Here is a 17,950-nt window from a genome sequence, read left to right on the forward strand (position 1 = left end):
ATGCTTCCATACAGGTCAAGAGTGCTCACTGATGAGTATGAACTGATGAGTGCTCTCCTCCACCATCATCAAAATCCCAAATGAAGGAATATCTTTTAGAAGAATGCTGTTCATCCCTCCAGCAGAGTTCCACACAGTTGGAGAATCTATGATGCATGTAAACTGTTCTGGAGACAACACCTTACTAAGACATTTGTCACCCATCCGTATATAGAGTGAACAAAGGACTCGTAACAAGAGTAAAGAGACAAGTACAGGCAATCACAGATAAAGATGGGGACACAATACAATTATTGGGCAGATTCTAAATATGATTTAAGTGTGGTAACTGATTGGACCAAGTTGGACACAGTCTGGGTCAGTTAAATAAAATCATAGAGTGGTTGATGATGAAAGATTACTGTGTGTCCTTCTCATTAAGATTGTTTTAAACCCATTTGATATTTAATACTGGAATCAGGACCATTGACATTCAGTATGCCAGCAGGCAAAATAATGATGAAATCAGAACTGGCCCAGAGCAGTGAGCACATGTGCAATGGGCTGTGAGTGAGAGAGTAGGTGTTAGTGTATAATCCACTTCATCAGGTTTTAGTGCAGAACCACAGCTCAGATGATGTTTACCTCACTCTGATGAAGTTCTCTCTCCTCCAGTTCTCTAGGCAGAGTTTATTGTTCTTGTTGCCCTCCATCCACCAAGTCATCCAAATTTAGCAATTCCCCTCCATTTCTTTCCCTTGTAAGGTCGCAGTATAAATTAGCAAGGTTCTGATGAGTGTCTGGTTCTGTTTTGGTACAGGAACACACAAGAATTCATGTTCTCACATTGATTGGATTGGATTTTGATGGTTGTCTAGTGACAAGACTATAATCATAGCCTATCTATTGCGTGTTCTCTGTATTGGAGTTGTAGTAGTTCAATATGTGCTCCTTTTTTGGCTTCCAAGATTAAACATATGTTGTTCAAAACAGTCATTATGTATGGCGTGTCTAGTCTTTCAATGAGTCAATAATCTTTAAGTCTGTTTCTGGCTTATCAACTCTCTGAGCTGCGTGTTCATTTAATACTTAATAGTGATCTACAGTTTTTAAACTATAATTAGCACCTGGGACCAAAATGTATGTTCACTAATGGGTTATTAGTTATCCAAAGTTACTAAAAACTGAAATTCTTTACTCATTCTGTCTAAATTGGTCAGCTTTAAGGAGCCAGCTGCTCACGCCAGTGCATATTTTGAATGATCAATAGCAAATGTATGCTTTCATCCTCTGAAGACTGAGGAGAGCAGTTCTTTTCAAATAATGAAGACAGTGAAGGAGAGGTGTGGTTTCTTTGTTACAGAGGGCTTGTATTGACTTCGCCATAAATGCCAAACCTCTGACACGCTACATGCCCAAGAACACACAGTCCTTCCAGTACAGGATGTGGAAGTTTGTGGTCTCAGCCCCATTTGAGTACTCCATCATGATCATGATCGCTCTCAACACTGTGGTACTCATGATGAAGGTAAGAAGTTTTGAAGAGGATTAATACCACTCTGTCTGTACAGTAAATATGAAGCTACCGCCAGCAGCCGGTGAGCTTAGCTTAGCATAAAAACTGGAAACGTGGAAACAGCTAGCCTGCCTCTGTCCAAAGGTAACACAAACTGCCAACTAGCACCTCTAAAGCTCACATATATCTTGTTTGTTTAGTCAGTGGGTGGTTATGTTGGCTGGGAGCTAAGCTAAGATAATCAGCTGCTTGCTGTAGCTTCATATTTAACATATCAGAGTGGCATTGATCTTATCATGTAACTTTCAGGAATAAAGTGAATAAGCATATTTCCCAAAATGTCAAACTATTCCTTTAACGGCGCTATACTCAAATACCAGCACGGAAAACTTGATCAACACCTTGAAACACCATTTGTCTTTCAGTTCCATGGAGCTCCAGACTACTATGAAGTGATGCTGAAGAACCTCAACATAGTCTTCACCACTCTCTTCTCTCTAGAGTGTATCCTCAAGATTATTGCTTTTGGTCCACTGGTGGGTAACATTTATGAAGCAACTTTAAATGTCCTGACTAATAAATAACAGCTAATGATTTTCAACTGTTTCTCAGAACTACCTAAAGGACGCCTGGAACGTGTTTGACTTTGTGACAGTATTGGGCAGCATCACTGACATCCTGGTGACTGAAATAAATGTAAGAGCACTTTTCCCCACCCACTCCACGCTCACCTCAACAAGGCTTAATGCATTGTATCTAAACAACACAGCTGTTATGGTAATGAGCAGGGGCATGAACCACCTGTACAGCAAGCTATGTGGAAACAAGCCAACTAGCCATATCGGCAAAGACAATCACATGACAGCGGCCCAGACAACTTTGGACAAAGCGAGAAGGGAGGATTGTGAGCGAGTCTTTTGTTGATTGGATCAATTTATCATGGAGGGCTGGTACAGGAGCTGAGGATGGACAGTTTCTTTGAATCCACCTTAGAGAGTAATGTTTAATGTGTGGTTTACAGTGGAGCAATATTTTGCTGTGGTTTTTGTGTTGTTTGACAGTTTTTTTATTCATTCCAGACAGTTCCTTTCTGTGCACTTACCAATATACATGTGTGAAGTTGCCTTTGACTGATTTACATGTGTGTATTTGTTGAGCTTTATCAGTTTATGTGTGACCGTTCCTGTTCTCTCGCCTCTCCTTCCTCCGTCTTCCTTTTGCCTCATCTTGCTCTGCTCTCTGTCTCTTTCTCTCTCTCTCTGTCTTGCTCTTTATATCTCTCTGTCTCTGTCTCCCTCCCTCTACATTTTCATCTTGTTGATTGTCATCACCGGTGTTGCCATGCCCTGGTCCCAAACATCACTAGACTACGGTGAGTGACTTTCTGTTGCCATTCTCTGCTTTTAGCTCACCTAGTGTTTAATTTAAAATATTAAATATTCCGGTCTCTTGAATGTGAGTTAAAAGAGTAATCCATTAATTTAGTATTAAGCTTCCATAAACTTGGGGAAAGTGAGAGACACACCAAAAAAAAAAAAGAAGGGTCAAAATTGATGCAGCAGAGGCTCAGATATACAGACTTTAGTCTCTTTCAATCATGTACCTTTTTATATACAGTAAAGGTGATGGCAACTTTACATGTCTGAACCGTGCCATGCCGTCACATTAACATAAATGCTGCAGCAGCACAAAGTTCAATACAGAGAGAAATGAAATGCACATCTCGTTCTGCCTTGTCAAGAGCATTGTAATAAATGTATCACTGAACTATCATTTCTAACACAACACAAAATAGTGTGTATGAGCCACCATGAGTATCAGTCTATCAAAAATTATTTTCCCTATTGTGTGAGAAAACAGAGGTTAAAAACATTGTACACATGCAACCACAATAACCATCAGACCAGCACAAACTTTTTATCTGTCATCCATGCTTGCTGCATGAATACAATTATGAATATCCAGCAACACACTTTACATACAACATGTGAACAAATAGGTATAAATGAGTCTCGACTTAATGTCTTGTCATGTTATGTTCTATAAAACAGCAGCTGATTTCCAATTAATTATTAAGTTGATTAGAAAATGCATCCCTCATACTCCTGACGGTCATTAACTAAGGCTTCATCAGCAAAATAAGTTTAAATAAGTCCATCACTGATGAAGCCTGTGAGAGAACAGAGAACAATGTTCTTCCTTTGTACCACTTGTTCAACTCACAGCTGTGACACCGCTGCTTCTAATGCACCAGGTACATTACTAATATTATAATAATACTCAAACGTTATGGTTCTGCCCTGTCATGTCTGAATTATACCATATAAACCAGTTACATAATGTAAACCTGTCTAAACAAAAAGCCATCACTTTATCAGAAAGATGAAGACAGAAAAGTTATAGATTCCATGTCTGAAAAGGCTTTATTCCCTATTATGGGTCAAGCATTTGATACTTATGGGTGTAATGGTCCTCCTAAAGCTGTGTTTATACTCACGCGACACTGTGCTGCTGCTTGGCCAGCTTAGAGTGAAAACAAGATAACTCCGCTAACACAATCAAATGCTTTTTCCACGTCTAGAGACAAAGCAGCTATTGGGATGTCCAGGTATTTAGTCTTCCAGATTAAAGAGGTGTCTGAGACTGTAAGAGGAGGTCCTGCCCTTCACAAACCCACCTGACCTGGATGCATAATTGTCTCTCATTGCGAAAAGCTTTGTAAACAGCTTTCCATCCCAGCACAGGAGACCAATGGATCAGTAACTTCCACATTCTAGAGATTTTTTACCCTTTTTCAATATATAGACTCTGTCATTTAGGGTGGCAGTTGCCCTGTGTCAATAGCAGCATTGAATGTCTTTAAGATCTCAGGGCAAAGCTCCTCCGCAAACTTCTTATAGAATGCGCTAGGTATTCCGTCTATACCTGGGGTCTTCCCACTAGGCAACAGTTTGATTATTCAGCTCCTCAAGAGTTATTGGGCGTTCTAGACCCTTCATGTGCCCTCAAGAGATTTAAGTGTTCAAAAAAGTCTCTTGCTTTGTTTATGCCCATCTGACCTGATCTGATCTGATCAATACGAGAATATCTGAAACCTGGATGGTCTTCAATGGCAGACCCGGATCTGTCTAAGAACACATCAAGAACTTGATTGTCGTCACCACCCAAAACAACAGGAAAGTCACCAAAGTCCAAAATGATTTTCTTAACTTGAAGAAAGAAGTCTTGCTTGTGGATCCTCCACATTAGGTGCATATAGGTTTCCTAGATTTTGTCCTGATTAATTAATTAAAAGCATTATTATTCCCCGTCTGTCTCTAAATTCTCTCTCTATTTTGACATTAACCTTTTTTGAAAATAGTATAAATACCCCCCGCTTTTCCAGTCTATCTGTCATGAATTCAAACAGTATCTTTTTCCAAAAGATCTCTTTCCTGAAGTATCACCACATCTGAGTTTCTTTGTTTCAGGTAGCTTAGCACCTTTTGCCTTTTCACATATGAGCCCAAACCATTTACATTCCAAGAAGACATTTTGTTCACTAGTTCCCATGACTACCTAGCTGTGTATGATTATCTGATATGTGAATCCAGAACAGGTTAACTTTAAATCGGACAGCTCCTATACAGTGCAGAACAGAAAAAGAATAACACGACTGGCGTTCCCTCCACTTGAAAATAATAACAAACCCCTCGTAACAAACCCTCCATTTATGCCCCCCTCCCACCCCAACCAACAGCACCATGGTCCACATGATGTGTCCCGAGGTATTCCGAGTGATGCCGCTCCAACTGACTTATAAGTATATATTGGCCGCCATATTTATGGCCTAAAATAAATCCTACAACAAAATGTAACCCCCTAAATGGGATTTAAATGCCACAGCGAATGGCCTAGTAGAATAGACAGTGATAAAATAGCAAAGAAAGCTTACAGGTCGTAAGACTGCATAAATCAAACTTTGTCTGAATGTTTCTAAGCGTGAATGTTTAGCCTAATAGTATAAAATATGATAAGCTATGAAAAACAATGAAATGAAAAATATAAAAAATAAAAAATAGGGAATACAAAATGGAATAGCATGTGACCCAAAACACTGCTGGATATTGCAGTTTCCTTTCATGAATATGCATCTGACTTCTGTGAATTTGTTTCTCTTGTTCTGTACAAAAGTCCACTTTAGCACCTTTCCACCGAAATGTTCCAAGTTCCTTGGCTCTGAGTCGAACTTGTTCTCTTTTGATAAACTGTAGAAATCTCATCAGAATGCTAGTTACTTTGCTAGCCCGAGGCTGTGTCGAAAACGCTTGGTTGATTTTCAGACCAGGAATGTCTTTCGTTTTTGTTTTGCTCATGAGTTCTATCTCATGATACGGCAGCAGCGGATGGCCGCCCACAATTGAGTCTGGTTCTGCTCAAGGTTTCTGCCTCTTCAAAGGACGTTTTTCCAAGTGCTTGCTCATGGTGGGACTTGTTGGGTCTCTGTAAATAATATTATAAAAAGTACGATCTAGACCTGTTCTATAGGAAAAGTGCAATGTGATAACTTCTGTTATGAATTGGCATCATATAAATAAAATTGAATTGAATTGAATTGAAATTGAATATCTCTTAGAAAACTTTGTCGCTCCACGCCACATTGTCACCAGACACACAACTGTTTTCTGATGTTGAAATGTTGAATCAGTGGAGTGGCCCTTTAAGGCCCAAAGCAGGAGATGGGTTTGTTCTCGCAGGTCATCACAGCATATTTAAAGGAGCTTAGCTCATAGCATAAACATTTACTTCTTCTGGGGTGTGTAGAATGTTTCAGAGCAGGGACTGGCAATCATGTAGTGATGGGCCAACAGTCTACAGGTTGTCTTTCTAACCAAGCACTGTTTATAGAATGATGCCTTTAAACCACAGTGGATTAAATGCTTGGTTCATGCTCTGTGTGTGTGTAGTTAGATGCATGGAAGCAGCAGATGTACCTTCTGTGTACTGTAGTATCTGCTCTGTTTCAGATTAAAGGATAGGTTTGCATTTATTGGTACAAAATTCTTTTTGTGCTTCCACTGACAGTGGTTCCTTGCTGAGCTACGGCAGAGGGATAGTAACAGCAAGCAGGAATTTTGTACTAAAAAGAATCTGGAAGCTCCCCACTTGATTTATCTAACTCAGACTGCTGAAACCTTATACAAGCTTCAGCTGAACATTAGAATGCATTTTTACACAGAATGAGGACTGTGGATTTTGTCCCCCTTGGCCCCTTTGCGGCCAGTATGGGCAGGCCAATTACAGCAACCAAAAAGAATTTCAATGTATATATGGGCATGTCAGTATTGTTTTAAGATAGACTTTTAGCCCTGCACAACATATTGTTGATCACCCCTGCTCTAGAAGAAAGAGAATGCCTTCTTTACACCTTCTGTCACCATCCTGATGTATTTACAAATACAGAAACAAACTGGGAATGAATTCAATATATGACTAAAATCATCAATAAATTGTTTTTGACCACATTCATCTGAGATTGGCGATCTTTTATGCATCATGAATATATTTACACCTGGGCCGTCTATGTTTTTGCTCAAGCATGCTTGTTAAAGGGGGTCAGCATGTCACTGGTGTGATAATTTGTAACCCGCTGTTGTAACTTTTAAAATAATTCAGCTCTAGTAAGGGTATGTTTATCAGTGAGTAAAAAGGGCATGTGTTTGGTAAGTGCCTGATGTTCTCTCTGTGTCTTAACAGGACAGGTTGCTGAACCTGAGCTTCCTGAGGTTGTTCAGAGCCGCTCGGCTCATCAAGCTGCTGAGGCAAGGCTACACCATCCGTATCCTGCTGTGGACCTTCGTCCAGTCCTTCAAGGTGCTCACACAAATTATCACATGCTCACCGACATGTGCGCACACACATACTCTATGTATATTAGCATCTGCATCCACATGCACATGTGCTAGTTTACTTTGACACACTTACACACCCACATACAGTAACTTCTTGCACCAACTCTGGGCTAGAATAATTCAGAGTGGATATTGATAATTACGTATGTTTTGGTTTCACATTGTTCCCTTTAGGCCCTGCCTTATGTTTGCCTGCTGATTGCTATGCTGTTCTTCATTTACGCCATCATTGGGATGCAGGTGGGTGATGCTGCTCTGCTGTGGTCACAGAAACCATGATATTCAAATAGTGGTTCACAATTAAAATGTTGTGGCCTGAACATGAAAAACATGAATTGCACATTGCTAAGATAGTACAAATCCATTTCCCTCACTGTGTCTCTGCTGTAGGTGTTTGGCAACATTGAGCTGAACGAGGACACAGCTATCAATCACCACAACAACTTCCGCACTTTCCTCCAAGCTCTCATGCTGCTGTTCAGGTATCAGAAGCTTAGATCACTTTGACTAATCCAGACAGTTTTCTATAAAAACGTCACCACTTGGACTTACAGATGGGCAGACAGCCCAGTAGGTAATGAGCAACTGCACCAAAACCATAGTGCTATTTAAACATGAAGTTGGACTTCTGAGCTGCTACAGTGATTATAGAGAAAGACATAATCACATGCTTGGGTTTTCCATGTTTTTCCATGTTTGCTAAACTCCACACCTCTGCCTGACTAGGCAGAGGTGTGGAGTTTAGCAAACATGGACAATGCCAGCTCTTTCCAAAACTTGAATCCAGACAGAAAACATTCTGTGCATGAACACACAGACAGACAATCCAACTAAACTGTGAGACTGTTGAAAAATGAGGGAGCAGATGAGGAAGATACATGGACATGGTTATTATGAAATTCAAAACTGGATATTAGAGCAGAAGTAGTGGTGTGTAGGGCTGCTACCACTGGTGCTCATTACTGGTGCTCATTATCATACGATCCTCACCTACAGCACCACAAATATCAGAAACATATCACAGAAATATTACAGACATGGAAAGAGACAGAAGTATTTAAATAGCAACTTGCAGGATGGAGATGCCAGTGAATCAGTGTGTAGAAAAATTATGTAGAAACTAGATATATACATACACCACAGTAACATTTTGAGTTGTTTTTGTAGGGGAGTTTTATGTCCACCTCAAAACAGACAAATTGGACATGACGTCACATAAGGGACAGCGGCCAAGCTAGGTCAAGTTTAACATTAATAAATATGGATCCTGGTGCTAGTTTTGATACTACAGAGGTTGTAAATCTATATTCATACTCATATGATGGACCAAAGCCTTATAATTATGAGCCTACTATAGACCCAAGAGACCAGAAAGAGACAAGGATTAGAAGAAATGGCTAACGGCAAGAAATTGAGTAACGGTGTGAGAACCAGTGGCGAACTGGGCAGGTGTCTTGGTGAGTGACCGGTGTTAGCTAACAATAATGCTGTGTTCACTTCACAATATTGTGAGATAAGATTGATTTTCTATACAATTAGAATAAAAGCATAGTTGGCAAACGAAATACATTACTGGTAATACAGGCACATTAGACAGCCCTTACTCTCACGTGTGCTGTCTGCCTTCAGAAGACAGTTTCCAGAAGGAGGAGTAATTTACAAGTTTTGAATGGCCTCATTTGGGTGACAATAACAAATAATAACAAATCAATAAAATTAATCACAATCATAAAGTGTCTTACTGTATAAAAACATTTTATGCAGTTAAGATCAGATATACAGTATATCGAACAGATACTGCATTAATGGTTAGGCCTGCATTCAGCTACAGCAAGACTAATAACAAACATATCCTATATAAATACAAACTATTAATTTATTCTTATATTCATGAATTGCAGTTAAGACAATAAGGCACTGCAATACATTAAAGCTGCAGGCAGCGATGAATGGGCCTTTGCACCTCCCGCACGTCGGGGCGTGCTGCAGCTGGGGAGCCGTTACCAGAGGTCGGCCGATGCAGCTGTGAATTTTCAAGCATTTTGGACACTGTCGAAGGAGTTAAATGTCACTTCCTGTGTCCGCTAAGTGGCACTAGTGAACACACACTAAGTATACGTTACATTCCAGTATATCAAGTATAGACCAAACCCAGAAAATGTCACGTCAATCAAACGATGAATGTCACACAAGGCCTACTTCCTGTTGCCAGTGGGTGGCGCAATGACTACAATTCTTACTTGGCATGTAGATGTCCTCAGCCTGGGACTCTTATCAAACGTGAAATTTGGGACAGATTGGACAATGTACACTCAAGTTACAATAACGTCCTGTTTTATGGCGAATAATGTGTCACCACAGCAACAGCGTTTAATTAAAATTGAAAAGCTTCACAATAAAGCATCATCAAGGTCTTGAGGCTTTTCTGCCAAAATTTGAGGAAGTATAAAACATGTCAAAACATTTCCTGTTGCTACTAGATGACGCTATGACTATGACTGAATATTGGCATGTAGATGTCTTCAGGGCCAGACTCTTATCAAACATGTGAAGTTTAGGGCAGATTTGACCATGTACACTGAAGTTACAACAACTTCCTGTTTCATGGTGAAACATCGAAATTTGCCACCGACACACCCTTCAACGAAAACTCACACGCACAACTTTTCATTGCAATGGTCTTTAGATTGCACTGCCCAAATTTGAAGTAAAGTTTGGGGCAGATTGTACAATGTACACTCAAGTTACAACAACTTCTTGTTTCACAACGCCATGGACATGCCCTTCAACGAAAACTCACACTCAGCACAACTTTTTATCACAAAGGTCTGTGCAAAGATTGCACTCTGAAAATTTTAAGTCGATCCAATTAATTCTCTAGGAGGAGTTTGTTAAAGTACCTGTAAAATGCAAAAAATGACCACTAAATTCAAAATGGCTGACTTCCTGTTGGGTTTGAGGTATGGGTCCAAGAGGCTTTTTTTGGCGTGTGGACATGATACATGTGCCTCACGAATTTGCTTTGGTACATCTACGTGAAACATGCCGTATGGGCTGCTCTGTAAGGGGCGCTAGCGAGCCATTTTGCTACACCCAAGCCCAGGACCCATATCAGACGTACATTTTCATCACTTCTAACATGTATGTAAAGTTTTGAGCACTTTTAGCCCCCCAAAAAATGTGATTAATTTAGGAGAAAAATAATAATTCCCCCCAGCTTAAATAGGGTCCTTGCAGCAGTCGCTGCTCGGGCCCTAACTAGAAACTTTACTTACTAGAGATAAGTCTTGCTAGTTTAAGTGAGAGATCCATTCCATTACTTTGGCTTAGATGATTCCCTGTTCAGTAACCAAGGTGCTCCGTAGCAGGCTAACTGTCAAGCTTTATTTAGCTGTGTGTAAAAGAATGTCCGACGGGTTCTTCAGTTTGTTTCTCCAACTTCTTAATTTTTAGCTTTTTGTACTCTATGTCCAGTTTCTGGCTTTCAATGCCAATGAGCAGATGACGCTTGTATATTGAATGGACATCCTCTGAAAGAGAAAATGTGTCAAATAGTAGCTGATTATGTAGTTGATAACAGCAATATGAAGAGTTACTCACTTCATTCCTTGCTGACGTAGGCCCACTTGTTGTTCTGGTCATGTCCTGCAGCAAGGTGTATGGTTATACATCATTTGTAGAATGCAGACACTTCCAAAACATTTCACATTTGGTCTTACTCATACCTCTGGCATCTCTGTGACTCCAGTCTCCTCATGAAGGGTCCTAGACATGCTGGCGTCATCTCCCTGCAAATGGAAGAACACTGCAGTTGGTAAAGAAAAAGAAGAAAGAATTGCATAAGATGCACATTAAAAATAAATAAGACCTAATCACACATGGGTCAGGTAAGCCTTGGGCATCTTGAGTCGGGGGATCTAACAGGCATTTAGTGTCTCCACTCACTAAAAAATGTAGGCCTACCGTTAGTTATAGAGAGACTGATACCTGTTTAGCAAAAGCAGTAGACAATACCTTGAACATATTCCTCCCAAGCACCTTGGGGAATAATGTCTGAGGAGGTCCCCCCCCCCTCTATTCCCTCTATTAGTGGGCGCCCTTGGTTGCAGCTTAACGCCAGCTCCTCTGCAGGTGTGAGGTCCTCAGGTGGAGGTCCCCCACCAGTAGCAGTGGCATCTGTCTTTTTCACATTTCATTCTAGGCTCCTCACCATTCTGGAAAATGTTTTTGTATTTCATTTTCACTTGTTACCACACTCTTTTTTGGCTGTCTAGATGGCTCCTGTTGAGATGTAACAGAGGGCTTTTTCAATTAAGCGCAGATTTCATTGATTGATGGAATACCCTCAAGGTTTTTGAGATATCTTACAAATAAACATATGTGACTGAATATGTAACCTCTTTGGCCTAGGTTAATATGAATACTAATTGTTGAATTGATCTGACTTTGTCTCAACTTAATCTCAACCTGAAAACTGAGAACCAAAAAATCTGTGCTGGTTTCACACTAATGTTAAACTGCCTCATCCTTGGTGCTCTTCTGGCTGAATCTGGAAAGGGGCGCAGTGGAGGACAAGAGAGTACTGCTCTCTCGTTCTCTCTCGTTGAGCCTTTGCTGACCTGGAGTAGTCCTCTCTCAGAGACTCCATGAGGGCCGATGCAAACGCTGGGGGAAGGAAGATTACATTCAATTATTAAGTTATTTATGTGATCAGAATCAGAATCAGCTTTATTGCCAAGCAGGTTTACACATACAAGGAATTTGCTTTGGTATTTTAGTGCAAAACAATAAACATAGAAATATAATAAGAAATATAAAGCAAGTACTGCAGGTCATAAATATAAAATATAAAATTGACAAAAAGATATTAAAGAATATAAACAATTATAAGAAAACAACAAAGAATGTGTACAATATGGCTTGTACATGATTATTTAAATTACAGTGCAGCAGATTACTGTTTGATACGTGTGTATTGTATAGGATAAACAGTGCCAGGTTAGAAAGTTAGTTGCATGCAAGACCCTGTGTCATCACTAACATCAATTTTGCATGTGGCTACCAAATTAACCTAACAGTGAAAACACATCACAACAATAAAACTCAATGAACTAAATCAATACAGATACATTCACATAAGTAACACAGTCCTGTGCTTAGCCGTGTACTCTGCTGTGCTATGCTATGCCCAGTTATATGTTCGGTGGTTATGTTACCAGTCTGTAAAGGAAGAAGTTGCTTTGAAGTTGCTGTTATCATCTGGCTGTTCCATCTGATCAGCCAGGCAGGGAAGAATGACGGTTCGGATTGAAGAAAAGTCCTTGCTGTGCAGTCTGTCTGTGCAGATGGAGAAACCGGTCGCTCTGTCTGTTCTTCACCTTACAGTTAGCTCAGTGCTAACTTCCTTAGTTATTTCTTAAAGTTAGCTGGCAGACTTTGTGTAGTAGCCGTTGGCGCTAAACTTTGTTGCAGAAATCTTATGCAGGTTTTCAGAGAGTTTTCAGTTCTGCTGTGTGTCTGCTCTTAGCAGGCCACACACTGAGAGGGAGACAGTCACAGCTGTCTGCTGCAATGATCGCTGACACTTTTTATTATTATTATTATTATTATTATTATTATTATTATTATTTATTGCAGCGGAGAAGAGACGTAAGAATAGAGTGAGCGAGGACGAGAAGTTCACACTTGCCTTAAAGTCTTCTGTAAGATGGGTGGGGTTGTTTGTGTCCAAGGCGCGAAGCAATTTCCGGTTTCATTAGCTATTCAGCACATCATAATAGGCGAATATGTACCATCCAGTAACCTTAGGCATGTTCAGTTGATTAATATTAAGGTTAACACAACAAGAGATCAGTTGAAAATATTCTTGGCCATATGTCATTAGAGTGGGAAGCAAGGACTGAAACTGTATCCCAAATTATCACACATGCTGTCCCAAATTATTATGGATGTCCTAAAAGAATAGTTTTGTTAATACCGAGAATCCATACTTTGTATGACATCATATTAATTTCTTTACATAAAGAACAGTTCTTGTTGACAGGGTATTGCTCTTGTGGCATCAGCATGACAGTGTCATGATTCACGATCTAAGGACCCAAATGCAGAACACAGGGAAGTGGAGAACTGGATCGTAGTAGTAACAGTTTTTATTATTATACGGCAAACGATCACAGCTAGATAAGCGCTTTTCCAGAGCGGGTAAGTCCGGTGTAGTCCACTGTAGCCAGTAGTGATATTTGTCAACACAGTCCGTGGAGAACCAACTTGGCTCAGAGGACGAAAACGGTGAGTGTAGGTTCTGGGTATGGCTTGTGTAGTGGGGCAGGCAGAACAGGAAGGCAGCTTTGCTGAGATCAGAGAGGACAAGGTGGCTGCGATCACCAGCAGGGAATAACTCTGTGGCAGAGACAGACAAGGTTACATTAGAAATAACAACAGCGAGTAACAACAAACTTTAACTTGGTCGAGGTAGGTGTCGTAGCAAAGGTATCATACGGGTGTACGGAGACGATCTGGCGCTGGTTGTATGGTAGAGCCAGGTAGATATACTGTGGAGACTGATGGGATGATGAACGTCAGGCGTGCCGGTGATCAGCAACAGGAGGGAGAACCAGGGCGCCCCGCCCAGGCCAGTACACACATACACACACCTAGCGACGAACAGAGGACTGACAAGGAACACAGGGAGAGGAGAGCACACAAGGATAGGGAGAGAGATGTGGCTAACTTTGAAAGACAATATCAAGTTCCACACCCTTCTTATATTGTTACTTAATGTAGCACATTGATTAACACATTTGATTCTGCACTGCAAAGTCATTTTCTTTATTCCTTTAGCGTTTAAGGTTTTACAAGTCCTGGTTTCACTTCATGAAGACCAGTGATCATGAGATGTTCCTTAAAAGGTGGTGTCAGGTTGTGTTATGCACGATCAGGGAGGGTAAGTTGTAATGTACTAAACTGGCTTAGGTTGTTCATGCTTCGTGAGTTTTTGCAGGCCACCGTAAATTGAGAAATTGCCATCCAACTTTCCATTAGTGACGTAAGTCTGGCAAAGGTCATGGGGCAGAGGAGGTTGCTGGAGAAAGCTTATCAGTGCTCTGGACAGGCCTGATTTATGACTTAAAAGCCAGCTTTCAGAAAAGTCTAATTCTTTTCATTAACAGAAAGAAACTGTTTTTGTGGCGTGAGGTTTTGGTCCTGATAGACCGCAGCCTCCTGCCACAGTTTGTGTCCAGGGTGCGTGGGATCAGCCACAATCTTTCCTGCACGCCTCAGGGTCCTGGAGGTGTACATTTCCTGGAGGGTAGGTAGATTGCAGCCAATCACCTTCTCTGCAGAGCGAATGAAGTCCTGTGGTCCTCGGTTTTTTGGGAACAGGGATGATGGTGGATGATTTGAAGCAGGCTGGCACATGGCATGTCTCCACTGAGGTGTTATGTTCACAGATGTCTGTGAACCCCTGAGACAGCGGATCAGTGCAATGCTTCAGGGTGGATAGAGAGACAGAGTCTGGCCCAGCTGCTTTGCGGGGGTTCTGCCTCCTGAACAGTCTGTTTACATCCCTCTGCAGGATGGAGAGAGTCATTGTTGCAGTATGGGAGGGGGGAGACTCTGGGGTGGGCAGTTGTAGAGAGGCCAAGGCCCCTGCTGAGGTGGGAGAGGTGGAGCTGGTGGCCTGGAGCTGGTGGATGGAGTCATGTGGGATGGTGTCAGGACTGTCCCATTGTCTCTCAAAATGACAGTAGAAGTCATTCAGTTGGTTGGCCAGGCGCAAGTTGTTAATGGAGTGGAGTCATTGGCTGAGAACTGGTGTTGTAAGCTTTCTGAGTCGTTTAGCTTCCCTCACCACCTTGCTTAAGCTGTACTAAGACTCCCTAAACCTGTCCCTGTCTCCACTCCTGAATGCTTCTTCCTTTTCTAACTTTAGCTGTGATCCAGGGTTTGTCATTGTTGTAACTCACCCTAGTGCGTGATGGTATACAGCAGTCCTCACAGAAGCTGATATATGATGTCACAGCCTCTGTGAACTCATCCAGTCTGTTGGTAACAGTCCTGAAAACATCCCAGTCAGTGTAGTCCAAGCACGCCCGAAGGTCCTCCATAACTTCACTGGTTCACTGCTTTGATGTCAGGTTTACAGTGCCTTAATTTCTGCCTGTATGCAGGAAACAGGTGGGCCGTGACATTATCAGAGTGTCCCAGTGCAGCCCGGGGGATGTTGTGATAGGCACTGCTTACTGTAGTGTGACAGTAATCCAGAAAATTCTCCTCTCTGGTTGGATGTTTAATAAACTTTCTATATTTGGGGAGTTCATGGCTGAGATTTCCCTTGTTAAAGTCACAGAGGACAATAACTAAGGAGTCCAGGTTTGTCTGCTCCACACACAACACACAGTATCTGGTTGGTGGCATGCGCTGTGCGTCCTGCATGTTGGCCTGTGGTGAAATGTAAACACAATGACCAGAATGAATGAAACAAACTCACGGGGGGAGTAGAAAGGTTTACAGTTTATGAATAAATATTCCAGATCAGGAGAACAGTGCTGTTGAATCACTGTCACATCGTTACACCAGCCACTGTTTATGCAAAAACAGATACCTCCACCTTTCGTTTTGCCCAAACGTTCTGTGTCGTGATCCGCTCTGAAGAGTTGTAAGCCTGCCAGTTGCAGCACAGAGTCCGGTATCGATCCACACAGTCACGTCTCCATGAAGCAAAAAATGGAAGATGAAAAAAAAAGTCTCTGTTTTTCCTCACTAGTAGCGGAACTTCATCCAGTTTATTGCACAGTGAGTGCATGTTGAAGAGAAATATTCCCGGTGACAGCGTGCGAAGTCCGCACTGACAGAGGCGCACAAGCACACTGGCACGTTTCCCTCTCCTCCGAAGTTTTGCTGCATGAGCAAAGGTGAGACCACCTTCTGCGGCGCCATCTTGAGTACTAATGATTATAATATACTATACTATAATCATCATTGAATAATAATCCAAAAAGTTCAACTTTTGTCTTGTCAGTCCACAGAGTATTTTCCCAAAAGTCTTGGGGATCATCAAGACTTTTGGGAAAATACTCTGTGGACAAAAATGTAACTTTTCGGAAGGTGTGTGTCCCATTACATCTGGCATAAAAGTAACACCGCATTTCAGAAAAAGAACATCATACCAAGAGTAAAATATGGTGGTGGTAGTGTGATGGTCTGGGGCTGTTTTGCTGCTTCAGGACCTGGAAGATATGCTGTGATAAATGGAACCATGAATTCTGCTGTCTACCAATAACTCTTGAAGGAGAATGTCTGGTCATCTGTTCGTGACCTCAAGCTAAAGCAAACTTGGGTTCTGCAGCAGGACAATGATCCAAAACACACCAGCAAGTCCACCTCTGAATGGCTGAAGAAGAACAAAATGAAGACTTTAGAGTGGCCTAGTCAAAGTCCTGACCTGAATCCTTTTGAGATGCTGTGGCATGACCTTAAAAAGGCAGTTCATGCTCGAAAACCCTCCAATGTGGCTGAATTACAACAATTCTGCAAAGATGAGTGGGCCAAAATTCTTCCACAGCGCTGTAAAAGACTCATTGCAAGTTATCGCAAATGCTTGATTGCAGTTGTTGCTGCTAAGGGTGGCCCAACCAGTTATTAGGTTTAGGGGGCAATCACTATTTCACACAGGGCCATATAGGTTTGGATTTTGTTTTCCCTTAATAATAACAACCTTCATTTAAAAATTGCATTTTGTGTTTAAATATATGTGCAAAAAAATAAGAAATCGGGAAGGAGGCAAACCCTTTTTCACACCACTGTAGTTGACTCACATAATAAATAATATTTTGGGACTGATTGAAACTGCTAACCATATGATGGTGTCTCCTTGATAGGGCTGACTGTAAAACCTATTTATTTAGAATGCTAAAAAAGTCATGGAACTTTGTGCTCAGACTTGAACTGGTAAATACTTCAATTTGAGTGCATTTTTGGGCTTGGGGGTGGCACATTGGCAAAATTTGGGAGGCAGATGTAGACTTAAAAAAAGTCTCTTGGATACTCTAAAACAGGAAGTCAGCCATTTTGAATTTAACATACCATTTTTCGCCATTTACATGCTCCGTACTTGTCTCCTCCAAGAGAATTAATCGGCTCGACAAAGACCTTTGTGACGCTAAATGGGGGAAGCTTTTTAGGTTTCCTCAAATGGCATTGCCATGGCGATGAGGAAAAGTTTAGCGAATTTTAGAGATTTTTCGATGTTCAACTGCTCCTAGAGAATTAATCTGATTGACTTCATATTTAGGCAGTGTAATCTAAAGACCGTTCTGATGCTAAATTGCGAAGCTTTTTATGTTTTCTCAAGCCGTCTGGATTCCAAAATTAGTAACAGTGCTCCCTGGTTCCAAATTTAGTAGCAGTGCTACCTGGTTCCAAAAAATCTCGTTCCAAACTGTGCTACCTCAGCTCCACATTATAAATTTAACATGTTTGATAAGAGTCTGAGCCTGAAGATATCTACATGCCAATATTCAGACATAGTCAGAGCGCCACCTGCTGGCAATAGGAAGCACTA

At 41.2% G+C, this 17,950-nt stretch overlaps 1 protein-coding gene across 28 annotated transcripts in view; it reads left to right on the forward strand.

The window, feature by feature from the left end:
- The window catches only part of LOC122875719 (voltage-dependent N-type calcium channel subunit alpha-1B-like), a 291,644-nt gene that overhangs the window by 213,792 nt on the left and 59,902 nt on the right, over window positions 1-17,950 (forward strand). For 18 of the 28 annotated variants that reach the window (XM_044195130.1, XM_044195131.1, XM_044195143.1 and 15 more), the window contains 7 exons: window positions 1,343-1,507; window positions 1,921-2,031; window positions 2,108-2,191; window positions 2,862-2,867; window positions 7,232-7,348; window positions 7,561-7,626; window positions 7,777-7,868. In XM_044195130.1, coding sequence (XP_044051065.1) covers window positions 1,343-1,507; window positions 1,921-2,031; window positions 2,108-2,191; window positions 2,862-2,867; window positions 7,232-7,348; window positions 7,561-7,626; window positions 7,777-7,868 — 641 coding nt within the window. The remainder of the gene's footprint in view (window positions 1-1,342; window positions 1,508-1,920; window positions 2,032-2,107; window positions 2,192-2,861; window positions 2,868-7,231; window positions 7,349-7,560; window positions 7,627-7,776; window positions 7,869-17,950) is intronic. The other 10 variants (XM_044195133.1, XM_044195132.1, XM_044195137.1 and 7 more) reach the window with 1 other exon arrangement.

Source organism: Siniperca chuatsi, linkage group LG5 (assembly GCF_020085105.1).
Source record: "Siniperca chuatsi isolate FFG_IHB_CAS linkage group LG5, ASM2008510v1, whole genome shotgun sequence".
Taxonomy (NCBI): domain Eukaryota; kingdom Metazoa; phylum Chordata; class Actinopteri; order Centrarchiformes; family Sinipercidae; genus Siniperca; species Siniperca chuatsi.